Source organism: Pyxicephalus adspersus, chromosome 10 (assembly GCF_032062135.1).
Source record: "Pyxicephalus adspersus chromosome 10, UCB_Pads_2.0, whole genome shotgun sequence".
Lineage (NCBI taxonomy): Eukaryota > Metazoa > Chordata > Amphibia > Anura > Pyxicephalidae > Pyxicephalus > Pyxicephalus adspersus.
The window spans coordinates 21,793,937-21,810,056 of record NC_092867.1 but is presented as its reverse complement, the minus strand read 5'-3'; the positions used below and the strand labels follow the sequence as shown (position 1 = coordinate 21,810,056).

Here is a 16,120-nt window from a genome sequence, read left to right as displayed (position 1 = left end):
AGGAGTTTGACCCTATGTGCCAGGACAGGACATTCTCAAAAAAGAAAATTATCATTGAAAGGTGAGACCATGTCCCATAGTCACTGTACGAATACTAAGGCCTGGTCATTATTAAATAATTGTAAGAACAAAATAATATTAACCCAGTGCAACAGCTGGAATGAATTGTACTGTATATGTTTGTGCTTATACACTTTGTTCCAAGTTTGTTTTTCCTATTATGATTAATTCAATAAAGAAGATAGGTCTTGCTAAATGCCAATAAATCATTTGGGCATTACTTGTAGCTGTGAATTAAAAAAAGAATATGGGAGCATTTCCATTCACATGTCTTTTCTCTTAAAATAACAGATTGACATTTTTCTTCTAATAAAACTTTTTTTTTAAGTTTTCCATCCTTTGTTACATCTCAGTCTGGCAGATCTGCTGAAGTCTACATGCACTACAATGATGGCTGCATTGCTCTGGAGGGGTTCCTGGTGGGGACAACAGTGGACCAAGCCTGTTTATTATGTGGTAGGATGATGACATACGAAAAATAAATTAGAGACAATAGGCCCTGGTTTAATAAAGCTGGCCAAGGCTGGAGAGGATACACTTTCATCAGTGAAGCTGGGTGATCCAGCAAACCTTGGAATGGATCTGGTCCAGGATTCAGAACATTTGCTAGCAAATAACTTTGAGGAAATCCTTTACAGGTGTGCTGGATCACCCAGCTTCACTGATGAAAATGTATCCTCTCCAGCCTTGGAGAGCTTTAATAAATCAGTCCCAAAGACAGAGCATTCTCACCCCATTACATCTAAAAGACCTTCATGGTAGGCTTGGCATGTATTATTTTTATTATTGCATTATTACTATCATTGAGACCTACTCTTGAAATTACATTAATGCAGCTGAGGATTGGTTGCAAGGATACCCAGCACATCCTGACTTCCTCTACAGGTGCTGGGACTGAATTGGAATAAAGAAAGGACGAAGGAAAAAGATAGCAGCACCTGCGAGGGAGTGGGGACAGGTAGGTATACTCCGGTTTAGTTTTACTTTATTGCCAGCAATGTTTACAAAACAAGGATGCAAGATTATTTCATAGGATTTCACACAAGTCAAGCCAATTAAATACGAATACTGCAATTCGTTTAGTCAATTTCATAGTCACTCCTGGCCTTATACCAACACGTAGTTTGTTCAGACACAACTATTTTATTGATGATCAAATATGGTAAAATACAAAGTGCTTCTCATTTCTCATTCTTCTCTTGAACGATAGAATTATAAAAGATGTTCTGTTTTCTGGTATTGTCATAGTTTCTGTAGGGATGACACATCCACTTTGGAAACAGAAGTTCCTCTATCACAATGATATTTATGAACATGAAACGCATTCACGTGTGATATTAGTCAGCAAGCTATAAGCCATGTTGTTTTTCCTTCAGAGGTTCACATTATAAACCCAAAAGGCTTACGCCTCATTTTAAAATGTATGTAAAGGCAAAACATATTCTTGTTTTGAGTAGAATATCAAAAAGTTAGGAATCGATTTATATGAATCTGACATGTACCAAATATTCTGTGGTGGAGAATCTTCTAGACCAATTTCTTCAATGGCAGTGTTCAATTCTCTATCAGAGAGTGTTTGGCGAATGTCAGATTCACTGATTTAAAAATAGATCCCTCAGATCCTTTTTGGGGTTTCTTCCTGTCTGTTCTCCCATGGGGGAGATTCACGCTCCTAGTGTTTTGACCATTAGCATAAGAACAAAGGGGTCATGGTTGGGAATGTTCCAGGTCCATGGGTTTCAATGGCAGTAATTAATTCTCCACCATTTAATGTTTCTATGCATGTGAGATTCACTGCTTTATAAACAGACCATGAAAGTGAAGGAAAATCCCTGTCCCCAGAAAAGGCGAGGGTAAACTTTCCAATTGGGCTGAGACTGGAGAGATTTACTCACTTCTTTTTCTGTCTACAGAACAGGAAGTAAAAGGAGATCTATTTAACAGGATACAAACATCACGAAATACAGTGATGAAATACAGTTCGATCTTTTATTGGGGATTGGTTTGAAAATCTAAGCTATTTATATAGGTTTCAATTATCTAAAAGTTAGTTTTTTATGTAACGGTAAACAGTCAGTTAGTTGTGACTCTGTAGCTTTCTTAGGCTGATCACACCTGTAATAAAAGAAACGCTAAAAAAATAAGGAGGCTGCCTTTGCCAGAAATGCTACTTGTAATGCTAGTAGCACCCGTACTGACCTGTATGGATGGACTTTAGGATTGTGCCAATGGCATTAGACACTTCTGAGATCATTCAGAGTTTATTCACAGGAGTATTTGACTTCCTTTTGACCTGCATTTAACCTGCATCAAATAGGTTTTGCATTCCTATTCACTTGCCCACAATACCTGTGTAAAACAAACTAAAGCACTGCCCCAGAACAAATATGCAAATCAGGCATCCTAAGTTTACTTTTGTATGTTTGTTACAGGTCAGTGACTCAAAGTAATGATTCCAGACAATCATGCATTTATTATTTCTAAATATTTCTAGCCAAAGCCTTCGTGCTTGGAAGCACCCTGTGTGTAGCTGTCAAAGCCAAATAACTCTGTCTCTACTAAGAAAAAGCATGGAGATGTCTTCTTCCTTGGGTAGGCTATGTACACACATCAGATAGTCACCTGAGACGAACATTTTTGCTCATCTTGGGCAAAAATCTAAAATGTGTACAGTTTTTCCCTGACGCTCACCCACTATGGTGGATTGATGATGATTGATGGGAAACTGGCTCATGAAGGAAAGCACAACGTCTACCCCTATAGAGGAGAGCAGTTTTATTCTCTGCAGTTTTGCATATGCATTTATAGGGTTTAAAATCCCCCTCAGTGATAAATCACAGACCAGTAACAAGCAAAAACAAGGAAAGAAGTGCCATTATCCTGAACAGTCTGCCTGCGTACCATTATGTAGAGGAAACTTAAGCAGAGCAAGGGAGTTTCTTTCAGGGTGGGAAATAACATGAAAAGTAAAGCTATGCAGGATTTGGTGCCTTAGGGAGAGAATTAATTGAAAGATGACAGAATACATCTCTTGGCACAAAAGAAAACCTCTTTAAATTGGACTGCATAATAAAGCACTAACGTTTTTATCTCAAAACCAAATACATAAATAAAATTTGCTGATGCCTACATTACATATATAGACATGTAATATTATTTTACATTGGGTTTTTTTCTGATTACTTCTTCTATAATAAGTGATTTGCATACATCCTATAAATAACATGAATGGTGCTACATAGAAGCCTTTATGTGGCTGCTGAAGAGGAAATAGAATTTCCTGTTGGTATGGGAAATATAAGTGTTTGATGCTGTGCTAATGCACAGAGGCTGATTTATGAAAGCAGTGAAATCTATATGTTGCTGTATATGTTATGGCAACCAACTACACTATGGGCCTGATTTAATAAAGATCTCAAAGAGTAGAGATAATAGACTATCATGGGAGAACCTTGGTGATCCAGCAAACCTGGAATGGATCTGGTGCAGGCTGAAAACATTTGCCAACTAACAGCAAATTATTTTTTAGGACATCCATTCCAGGTTTGCTGGATCGCCAAAGGCTTTTTTGCCAAACAAAAGCAAAATATTTTTAACAAATTCATTTCAAGTTTTCACGATCACTCAAATTCTCCAATGATAGTCTATCTTCTCCAGTCTTGGAGAGCTTTAATAAATCAGCCCCTTTATACTTTATTTTCTACTATCGGTTTGAGAGTTGACTTAGTTTTGGTTATGATCAGCAATCATATTTTACTTTATCGACTGCCTGCGTGCATACAATTTTATTCCCAGGACAAACCTCAACTAGTGCTGGGTCCAAGGATTTGACATATTACAGATATGAAGGTCAGCTGTCAATGAATGTCAATGAAAAAGGTAGTACCACATACCAGGTCTTGTTGACCCAAATAATACAAATGTAAAATATTGAAAATCTTTACTGATACGCATTGAGTACAAAATTACATAAAATGGAACTAAGTTTCCACTGTAATCATTGTAGAAAGGTGACACACAATATCCCTTCTGCAATAATGCATCCTACCTGCCTGATCACTCCGGGTTTCCAGCGTCAGAGCTGAGATGTGCATGCGCAGCATTAGCTTTTATGCCAGGGAAACCTGACAACCCTTGTTTTCCCTGCATGTGCCAGGATGAATAAATGCTTGTGCATATGAGGTATGTCACCATGGCGTGGCCGTTCGATATGGCGGAAGATTCTCCAGAAGAGAGGGAAGATGGTGGCACCCTGTGCTGGAATGCAGATAGATGAGCTACATGGATTTAGTTCCACTTTAAGAATGGTCAGTGGAAACCAAAGACAATACCCATTGAGGACTGGATTCAAAACTTGATAAATTTTATAACAACTAGCAGATGGTGTCGTGGGGGATTCCCTTCCATTAAATATCTGGATTGTTTTCTTGGAGATTTCCCATTTAGTTTAAACCACAAAATGAAGTGAGAGAAGAGAGGGGATATCTCCTCTTAGAAAGGGGTCACCAGAACAAGTTTACCACTCCTGTTTAGATATCCACCCTATCCTGTACCAAAGACACCGTCACCAGAACAAATAGTGAGGGTGAATCTCTCTTGCAGGGACACAGACAGCACAAAAGGTTCTCACCATTTCCACATTCTATCAAAAACACAACTGTGGCCTTTTCACTTTACGTAGCAGTGGTCACCATTTGGAAGGCATCTCCAAACCGAAAAACTGATTTGCCTGTACTTTCTGATGACACTTTTACAGAAAGTACAGACTGCCTATTAATGTTTGCACAATGGGTGCTTCAAATAGAAGCTAGAGTCACAACCTGGAGGAAGAACCTGACATGTCTTTTCCTGGGGGAGAGAAATGTGAAAGATACAATCCCTGGGAATAACAATTAAAAATTTAAATTCAAATATGACACATCAGGTTGGAAATTCTGGTACTAGGATTTGGTCAGATTTCTTTTAACCATATCTGGGGCAACTTTAGCCACCCTGGGTATGGTCATTATGGACCATGCTGTGTTAATTTGTAACACAAATGTTAACTGAATCGAGAGTGGGTGGTTTGTGTAGTATGGCAAGAAAACTGTCATTCTTTAGGAAAAAAAAGAAAAGCTTGTCATCTGTCTACAAACTAAGCAGACAATACAACCGAAAAAGGAAACCAAGCTTGCTAAATATTTCACTGATATCCTCTGATGTCTATTTGGCTGGCTTAGTGGAAACAAAAAATGTGTTTTTTAGCAAAGCAAGGTGTGATGAAAGATTTTGGTGAATATTGCAAAATGATGATAATTACTAATCAGAACTTTTTTGGCTCATTTAGTGTGACAATAAGAACAGACTGTGAGGATGTGTGACCTGATTGCTGGAATTATATTTTTTCCAGTGATGGCCAGCTTGAAATATTGAACAGGACTATGATTTTCCAGATGTTGGGTGCATTGCTTTGAGTTAAAAAGTCGATTTACAATGAATGGGCCATAACTTATCTTGATCCCCAAAACTCTTTGTCCAGCTGAATTGTTTGTAATGTACTGCAATAGTGGCACGCATAGCCAACAGTGGGACCCCATGCAGAACTAACTTGCACCCTCGCTGAACTGACTTTAACTGACATCTCCCTAAATCTGCTTCTGGTTGCAATGCACACTAAAAATCACCAGGGTCAGTGGCCACAATAAAACCCCATAGTTTTGGTATAAGTCACCAACAGGCAGAGGGCACCACCATTTCAGCATCTGCCACCTAACTGTAGCTTTGCACAGGTATCCAAGTGCCAGACCCAGCCCAGGACACGGACTTCTACAAAGTATACCAGTACCATCTGTATAACAATGCTAAATTCAAGCAAATGTAGAATAAGAAAATCAACAACACACAACCATCCCAGTCTGCTGGCAAAGATGCCAAATCTAGTAAACATGCACTTTTGAACCACGCATTCTCAAAATTTGGGATTCTTTTCCCAGGATCACTCTGGAAGACTCTAATCCCTAGAGGGATCTCTAGATGAGATGTCTGCAAGCCATGGTGAAAGGAAGTTATGTTTAAAGTAGATAGTAAAGGTTTGCCTAAAATCCAATGGCAATGGGCCTGACTTATCGAAGCTATCCAAGAACGGGAAGGATAAACCCTCATGGGAGAACCTGGTTTTGCTGGATCACCCAGGTTCTCCCATGATAGTCAGTCTTCTCCAGTATAAATCAGGCCCAATTTGTCCTATGAAGTGTTTTGCAGAGAAATCATTTTAGGACACTGTACTCTCAATATCACAGTCTAAATTTTCTAAATGGCATGAAATATAAAGGCACAGTATGAAGTCAACACTTTACTAGAAAGTTTTCTTTCATTTATAAGTGTATTTGTAACTAAAATGGTTTTTCTCTGCAAATTGCAAATACTTTTTTTGTAGTCTGTTTAATAGCTCTGACCTGAGACAGAAAGGACTCCGATGGGAACTATCCAAGCATCACTAATCTTTAAAGACCTGTTGCCCATTATGAACCAAGCAAACTGTCTTTTTAATTTGTAACATGCATTAGAGAAATAACAAACAGACTCAGACAAAGTTCTCTATATTTTGTAGCGGGAAGTACTATGAAATGATTACCAAACTGTGGTAGATGTTACAGTAAAGAATGCCTCACTCTAGGAGACTAGCAGAAAGGAAGTCAAACCACAGTATGTGGAACAGGAAGTTTATGCAGAAATATGGATGTCCCCTGCAGCATGGAGCTTGTCCGATGTAACATGGTTAGGGAAGTATGCAAACTCACAGGACCTCTTATAAAAAAAGATTTTATATATAAAAAAAGTTATATATATAACTTTTTTATAACCGTAAAACATTACCTATTATGACATTTAACCAAAAATAATCATATTACCAATAATTACAATCGTAGTCACAACAATTACCATTATGAAATACAACTCCCGTCCCGGTTGCAAGCCGTTGGAGGCACTGCTTACCTCCATAACATCTGGGAGAGCTGCCCAGCCAACATTTATAATCCCGGCCACACCACCGGCTTGAGAACATGTACACTACTCGCAGCCCTCCCTTTATTGTCACCATACAGGTAGCCACCATTTAAAGTAAACCACTGGAGATCCCACACCAAAGATTGTTCTCCATTTTACCACACCCCTTTCCTAAGGTGCCCTCTTAGGACCCCAACCCCCTCTAACAAACATACTCTCCCCCCTAACAACAAGGGTGGGTGGAAGGAAACCCTTCACCCCAACTCTCTGACCCCCCCCCACACTTCCTGTTTGACCCCCTTTTAACTTTTTCCTTTCTCCACCCCAGTTTTCTCTCCCAGCCCATACCTACCCTTGTACCTTTCACCTATCTCCTATCTTTCTTTCTCTCTAACCCAACTCTCCATTTGAGGGGTGCTAGAGGAGTACTTTCATTTTGGGCTCCTATCAAAAGAACTTGTTTTTTGCAATGTTGGAAGTTTTAAAACTTGAAACGGAGGGCCCAGGAAGTTAACCTAGTATGGGGCCCACAAATTTTGATGCCAGCCCTCGGCTAAGCAGCCAAAATCATGGTAGAGGGAAGCAGCAGTACACATTGGCAAGTATATTTTTTGCCTAACTCAAGGAAATATTTTTATTTTTTTGGATAGAACATAATTGTTTGTAATGTAGGATAAGGTTTGCCCTGGGGTTGTCTTTTAGTGATCCATAGAAAATGTTAAGGGCTAGAGGGGTTGCATCATGCCACAGCTGAATGTGGGCATATTTTTTTAAAGTGAGTATGGTTAAGCTAATGGGAAACATAATCAGAATGTTAATTTAGAGGCAGATTTTCATTAAAGCATATCTAAATCCAAAATTACAGAAAACCATAGGTGAGGTGGCTGCAATCACGTTTTTCACATTGTTTTCTACTTTTCTTTCATGTAAAAATCCTGCAAACAATACATTTCCTATCCCTTCATTTTGTTCCCTCCACTATTATCTATGCAAGAAGCCATGATTGTCACACAGGCCGGACTTCAAACATAGCTGTCCATATTCTTGGATGATGAGACTAGTACTTTACTCAAAAAAAAATTACATAGCATTACAATTATGTATTTGGCGCAAAGCATGGTGAAGGTATTTACAGATTAAATTTTTTTTTTATGCTTTTGCGATTTTTTTTTATAGCTACACTAAAACTCCCTGCAGACTTCATTCACACAGCCTGTAACAAAAACATATCAGTATAAGAATTTCTGACCCTGGATGATGGCCGTATCTAGGATGGCTTTGTTTTCCTGAAAGAAAAGCAATGAATGTATTCTGAGGGCAGTACTTTGATCTCAATCAAAGGTAAAACATATCTGGAAATAATACCCACTACTTGGAAATGTGGGAAATTATCATACAAACATAAATCTATAAACATTCTCTATTTTAAAGTTTCCCTCTTTTCTCTAAAAAAGTTGGAAGATTTGAGAATGGACCGTTCATGAACTGATTTTGTGGCTGTAATTTTGGAACGGTCATTGGCAAGCTGGTACTTTTTAAAAGTTTTAATTAAATACAAAAGTAAATGTCCTATATATGTTTTGAAATGCACAAACTCTGACATTTGTCTGGCTATGCCTATATGGGACAACTTCATAGAGATGACACAGATACATGACCTAGATCTTCCTGTCTCAATGTTACACTTACGTCTTACTTCGTTGTAGAGAACACATGGGTAGGGACAGCATGCCTTTCATCAAGCATGAAAAGAGCAAAGTGCACATTGAGGCACATTTACACAACAGATGAGTTTTCTTCCATGCTGTAGCGGAGCTTCTCTTACTGCAATCTGTCTCCTTCTCTTCCTGCATCTTATGTTAGCAGGCCATCTGTTGCTAATCTTCTTCCACCATGTGTGTGTGTAGTCAAGTCCTGGTTCTGCCTGTTGAACTAGATTATAATTAGAGGCTGGGGAGTTTTTATATTCTTCAAAGGTCCTTTCAGTACTAAAATTTAGGATGCTGATGCCTTTTTTGGGGCTCATGTCAATGGGCATTATGTTCCTGCTTTTGACAAATGTTTTCAACACAAGTGAAATGAAAGGTTTGGTCTAATATATTAGTTTGGAAGTTAAAGTGTACATAGAGGCAAAATTTCTTTTAGTTTAAAAAAAGTAAGAAAGGCATAGACCCTCTAACAAGTTTTGTCTACATTGTCCCCTGGTATTTGCCCTGGTGGAGAAGTTCGGGAAACCCAGACGTTTCCATCAAAACAATAGGTAAGGCAAAATCTTTCAATGGGGACCTGGACTGAGGAAGAAGCAGGAAAAATGCTACACAGGATGGAGCTCAGAAAACCGAAGAAGAGATCTCCTGCTGCTGTACACTGTAGTCGCTGTAAGTGCTAGTCGTTGGTAAGCAAATAAGTCTTTAAATGCAGGACAGGAATAAGTATCAGGACTAGGTTTCCTGCGGCGAACAGCTGTTCTAGGCTCAGACACTTGGTGCTGTTCACAATATATATTTAACGTGCTGTACAGGGGTTCCAAACAAGCAAACAGAGAAACTTCAAAATAGAAGCCATGTCCCATCACTCACTAAAGCCATCTAATGCACAGATTTCTAAAAAATATCCAATACTGACCAGAGTTAATCCCGTCAGACTCAGGCTGTCTGCTCCCTAATTTACAGAGCAATGTCTTGACTGTGACAGTTCAGAGCATTCTGAAGGCCTCACATCCCCCTTATCAACCCAACACCCACAAAAGAAGACAACTTATATATGTGGCCCAAGTGGCCTAATGGCCTTTTATTTAATTCAAGTCTTATTACGCGATATAAACATTGGCAACATAACCCTAACCCCCAATAATAACCCATAATAATAATATTGACATAACAATAAGTCAACCATGACAATATACCCATGTTCTATTAATCATCAGTTAGGAGGTCCTCAAAGGCATTACCCAATCCACCGCCATCCACTTGGGATCCGCACCCCATTGACACTGCTGGTTCCCAGCCGCAATTCCACCTCCCGGGAAGTATACCAATTATCGGCAGGCTATCCCAGCACACAATTTCCCATACACTAATCTTACCCCTTAGGAGATCTCATACCACAGATGGTTCCCTGACATCTTCATCACATTACCAACACATGGACCCTGATTCATCAATGAAATCCGCGCTCGCTGGAAGCGCGAACGTACGCGCGGCCATCGATCGCGGATTACCGCGGTCCGGACTCGAGTATACGTGTACACTCGCCTCACTACCAGCCGGATTCCAGCCTTCACAATAGGGAGCGCGAATCTGCCAATTAAGGCGATTAGATTTCAGCTGCGCCATTAAGGAGGATCTCAGCTTTTTCAGTTGCTGAATAGCGCGACCGCGTACGATTCCGGATCGCTAATACGAATGCGCGAGCGATAATCCGATTCTGCTTGATGAATCAGGGTCATTGCCTCACGAAGATCTCAAACTGCCAACCCCAAGAACTTGCTCACAAACTTTTCTCCAACCCTTAGCGGAGGGAGAGAAGGTGGGAACTTGCACCTGCTTACCTTACTGCTCACCTCAGATCCTCCTCAAAATCCTATATACTTTACTTCCAACCCCTTTACTTCCCTCTTCACCGATCCTGACATCTCTATGACCTCTCCTTCCTCACTTAACCTTATCCTCCTTCTCCACTTTCACACCATGTCATGTGGACCTTACACCCAGCTCCTTCTTTCACAGGTTTTTGGCCCCTCTGTGTGCTTTCCCAAGACTTTAAAAGCATTGACCTGTCTTTTTTTTTGCAGTCTGAGACAGACTTTATAAAAACCAGGGTGACACATAAACCCCGGATAGGACCTTTCCATGGTCTCTGAGAGACTTTCTATCACAAGGTCCTTATGTTAGACCAAACATGGGCAACTGAGAAGAATAAAGCTGCAAAAGATCTGGTTCTAAAAGTGGGAGAGTCTGGAGCTATGTACATGAAGTTGAGAAGTGGGTTAGTAAGCATGGAGGAGATGGGGAAATGCCCTAGGGAAGAGTTGGCAGTTGGAATAAAGAAGGAAGAAACAAGAAATGTCTGAATATTACCTTGGAAAATGGACACCTAATGCAGAACAACCTTTAAAACATGCTCTTGTCTCCTTCCACTGATAATTAAAGAAAAAATGTTAAAGCTAAATGATAAGGCAGGTGACAGATAGCCTTTTAAATATTTTGGTTACGGTTACGGACACAACAGTCTTTAATTACACTTTAAAGTTTGTTGACTAGGGCATTCTGGGCATTGGTATTCCCCTTCTGTTTTCTGTGAATTAAGTGCAATTTTTGTCTTCAAGAACTGCATGAAGAACAATATTACTTTAAAGTATACAAGGTACAGCTCAGATTTATTGTATTTAGATTTTTAATCCTTCTTTTATCCTTTTTTATGTTTATTGCTTTTTTATTTTTAAAGGAAACTACATTCGCTCTCCCCTGATATTTTGGAATTCATTTAAATTATAAATCTGTCCCACAGAGACGGCTCCCAAAAGCATGAGGCAAAACTTCTAAATTATTTCTAAACATCTAGACACGGTGTTCGGAGGAACGCAATAATGGGGGAAATACTTAGCAACAAATATAAAACCAAGGCTGCACAAGAAATCACATGAATCTCAGAGGAATAATAAATAACAAATAGACTGTACAGAATATGACTGTGAGAAGAAAGGGAACAACATCAGTAAAATGAAGAGGGGCTCTTTATTTTATCCACAGACAAGGACAACACACTCTCAAACTAACATGATTTTACCTTAGGACAGACCTGAACGCATCAATCTCATCGGTGACAAATTATCAGCTCACAAAGAGGCCTTATAGCCCGGCTAACAAAACACTTCAAGATCATCAAACTTTAAAGGGAACATAAAGCACTAAATAATATTGGAACATAAATTTTGTTTTCTGATTATAGCCATATTAGTGACAAGCACAACACAAACAGAATGCGCTCAACAGGTACACTACACAGTATGGCCAAAAGGGACGACAATAAAATCTAAATCAAACAAGAAAACAAAAAAATTCTTCTACAACCAATTTTGATTAAAGTACAACATTTTATTGTTACTCCAAAATAAAGAAAAATTCAAAAAGAAGTACAAAAAAAATAATGTAGTACTAAGTGTAAATGTAAAAATGAAATGAATTGCAAATGTATCCCTAAGGGTAGAAGTAGACATGCTTTTATTTACAGCAAATGAGATTTTCATTTGCTATGAAAATACAGAACTTTGAAGCAGACCAGATGTACCTGTTACGGAATTCTGATACTGATGCCATCAACACAATCCCAAAGCTTGGCTACAATGGTCCTAAAATTTATTGAGCCTGATTTATTAAAGCTTTCTAAGACTGGAGAAGGTAGGGTATCATGGGTAATCCAACAAACCTTGGAGAACTTTAATAAATAAGGTCCATTGTGTCACATCACCATATAATCAATACCAAACCAGGATAGGTCGGAATTATTGAATTATTGCAATGAGCAGTAATCATGAATAAATCCAAAATCCTATCCTATCCTATGCCTTTCCAAAATTAAAGTCACACACTATTTGGCTGGACTTCCCTAAGCTTTGATTACAGCACCTATTTGCTATGGTAAGTTTATGATATGTCACATAATTTGTGTTTTTTTCTAGATTTGTACTTTGTTGATAATGGTAGAGTCAGATTGCTACATAAAGTCTTCTCCAGCACATTCCAAAGATCCTGATAAGGTTAATATCTGATCTCTGTGGTTGGTTGCCAACTCATGTGTGAAAAATGATGTCTCCCAAAAACACTCATTTCCATTTTGAGGCAGATGAATCTTGGCATTTCCATTTTAGAATATGGGCTTGTGCCATCTGGGAAGAAAAAAATCATTGATGGAAACTCCTGGTCTTTCAGTGTATTCAGGTAGTCAGTTGACCTCATTTTTTGGGCACATAACATTTCTGAATGTAAACCTGACCACCTGGATCAGAACACTGCACCCACAGGCTTAGGGACTTTGGCCAAACAAACAAACAATGTATATGTAGATAGGCTATACCAGAATACAAATATATATATATATATATATATATATATATATATATATAAACAATACCCCAAAGAAACATGAATACCCAGGAAGACTTTGTAAGAGAGTCCATCCAACATGCTAAGACTACACACATTCTATAGCCCAAAGCAAATATATATATATATATATATATATATATATATATATATGATTTATTCAAATTACATAACATAAAATACAAATGAAAAAAGGAAATTATACCCAGAGCAAAATAAACAATACCCCAAAGAAACATGAATACCCAGGAAGACTTTGTAAGAGAGTCCATCCAACATGCTAAGACTACACACATTCTATAGCCCAAAGCTAAGAACATCAACAGCAATAATTGAATTATCAGTTAATTGAGGGGGCTTTTGGACAAAGCCTAGGCGATCAAGACTAAATGGGAGTGCAGAACCCCCCAGGATATGTCATGCATCCCAAGAGGGTCTGGGTGCTCCTTCTGAACATGCCCTAATTTCGGACATGCACAAAGACCGAGGAAGAAGAAAGAAGTGCACCCGGTATAAAGAGGAATTCTAGGACGATGTGGAACAGATGGCGGTAAGGACCAGCGCCATCAAGGAACCTGCAGGAATAAAGGTAAGTGAAATTTTTTAGTTTTCAGTTTAGTTCCGTTTTAAGTCTGTTGTGGTGCGTTGTACTGATGTGTGACATAGAGGACGGCCTAAAAGATTGCAGGGGGCAGATAGCAGGCAGGGAAAGAATTAAGGGAGTTAGGTGGGGTTGAGTAACAGTCAAGGAGGGGAGGATTAAATTGTTGTAGGGTTAGGGGTGGGATAAAAGGTTATAAAGTGTAGTGAGTGAAGAAGGAGGGTTCAATTGTTAAAGGGGTCAGTGTGAAGAAAGTTTCCCACCCTCCAGCCCAATTGGTTAGGAGGGATTTATAGCAGTGAGGTCCTTGAGGGTAGTTGGTTTTGGGAGTGGTATCAGTGGAAGTTGGAGATCCAGCTTTGGTGTGGAATTCTCTGGATTGTGGTGATAAAACAGTTATGGTTGGAGTGATTGGGAGGTGAAAACTGCGGACACTGGGGATTACGTTCCCAAGCTTGTAGGGGTTACGGCTGGGAACATATATATCCTGATGGTTCAGATCCAAAATGAAGGGTTAGTGGATGGGAGGAGGCCCTCAAGGGCCAGTAATCTCAATTTTGGGAGACTGTTATGGTATTGTTGATGTTATTTATGTACTGTATGGTTATACTTGATTAATATTGTAAATAGTTATTGCTATTTAAAGGTATTTATTTTTGTAATAAATGGCATACAGGCCATTTAACCATTTTATTGATTGTGTGGGTTTGGAAGTTGGGGGGAAGGTTGGGGGAGGTAAGTACTGAATGCGATTCTCTGCCCTGCCACAGTCATGAAAATTAACATACAGTATCAGGTTATACAAGTATGAATAGCTAATAAATATTACAAAAATATTATCACTTATGTCAGGTTCCTTTTTTGAGGTACATATGGGGGCTGCTGCTGATGATCTTGAAATTCTCCATGCTTGGTTGGAATGCTTATTGACAGGCTTTATTACTTTCTGAGAAACTGTCTTGGTAAATATATGCATATCTGTTGTACTGATGCTTGCTTTTTTAAATGCTTGCCATCATTGTAATTGCAACACTTTGATATATATGATATTGGTCTCCCTGTTTCTTAGCATTACATGACAGATACATTACAAACATTGCAAATGACAAACATGTTATTTCATGTAACTGGGACAAGCAAAGTATTGTTGTTGGGGAAAAAATGAACATCTGTTTGGTGGTATTTAGTTATATGTTGTTATAAAATAATTCAGCTTCAGTTCAAAGTGAATTATGTTTGCAGATGTACAAGAAGTAGTGCATCAAAACCACCAACCAGGCAGGAAAACAGAAATTGGGTGTGATATCAAAAAGCAGCTGGCAGAGGAATGTTTGGCTCATTGATGATTATACTGGCAATAAGTTTCTATCATGGATCTTGTTAGAGGGTCAGGTTTGGTCCCTGTTAAAAAGAAACCCAAAATTCTACATGGTTCCTCTTCCTTCTACCGATATGATGTGAAATTTAAAGAAGTTGTCCTCTTTCTTGTGGAAAGGAAAATGGGGGCAAGTCGGAGGAATTTTCTGATGGAACTGGCGAGGAGGAGAGGTTTCCAGATTGAAAGTGAATTAAGGTAGGGCTCCTGAGATATCTCAGACTATTGCACTGTGATAGAAATAGAGCTATTTTCAAAGTGAATTTATCCACTACAGTTATTGTTCCTGTTTCTTGTATGGGTCAAAACAATTCACATATCCACTATAGGCCTTTTTGACAAAGTTGTTTTAAAAACACTATTTTATTTTAAATGGAATTTACTGACAAAAATACTTTTTTTTTTACAAAAAATGCAAGTGAAATGTATTTTTTTAGAAAAAAAGTTTAGCTATAAAACAAATGTATATGGTATATACTTGAATATAAACAGGTGCCTACTTTTACTTTAAAAACTGCTAACATTCCAAACAGAAATGTATAGAAATGTCAGTTAAAAAAACATGAATAAATACATCTATGGTGTGCTATATACAAGGTTTTACGTTTGTTGTGATGGGTCACTTGCTCTTAAGAAATCTAATATGCATGGGTATTGGTCACCAGTATATGTTACTGTGTCCTCATGTAAACTGTTACAAGCTCAGATCTGTTAAACCAGAGACAAATGCAAATCCAGGATATTCCACTTGGTGTCACCTGAGTATACACCGAGATGCTATTTCTAATGGCATTTTAAGGACTTCAAATCTTAGTTTATACTTGAGTATACAAAGTAGATTTGATTTTTCAAGTATCCTATTAAATTTGAGAAAATATGATGTTTTAGGAAAAGGGTATAGCAAAGTGACTTGAAAATGAAAAAAGACATAAGTACTTTGACAATAGTAATTGGCACCCACCAATGTTCATTCCATATTTACCAAAATGCTTT

General features: G+C 38.5%; 1 protein-coding gene across 1 annotated transcript in view; it reads left to right on the top strand.

Annotated features, from left to right (window-relative positions):
- Positions 1–15,115: 15,115 nt before the first annotated feature.
- The window catches only part of DNTT (DNA nucleotidylexotransferase), a 176,225-nt gene continuing 175,220 nt past the window's right edge, over positions 15,116–16,120 (top strand). The window contains exon 1 of the mRNA XM_072424484.1: positions 15,116–15,325. Coding sequence (XP_072280585.1) covers positions 15,123–15,325 — 203 coding nt within the window. The 5' untranslated portion in view covers positions 15,116–15,122. The remainder of the gene's footprint in view (positions 15,326–16,120) is intronic.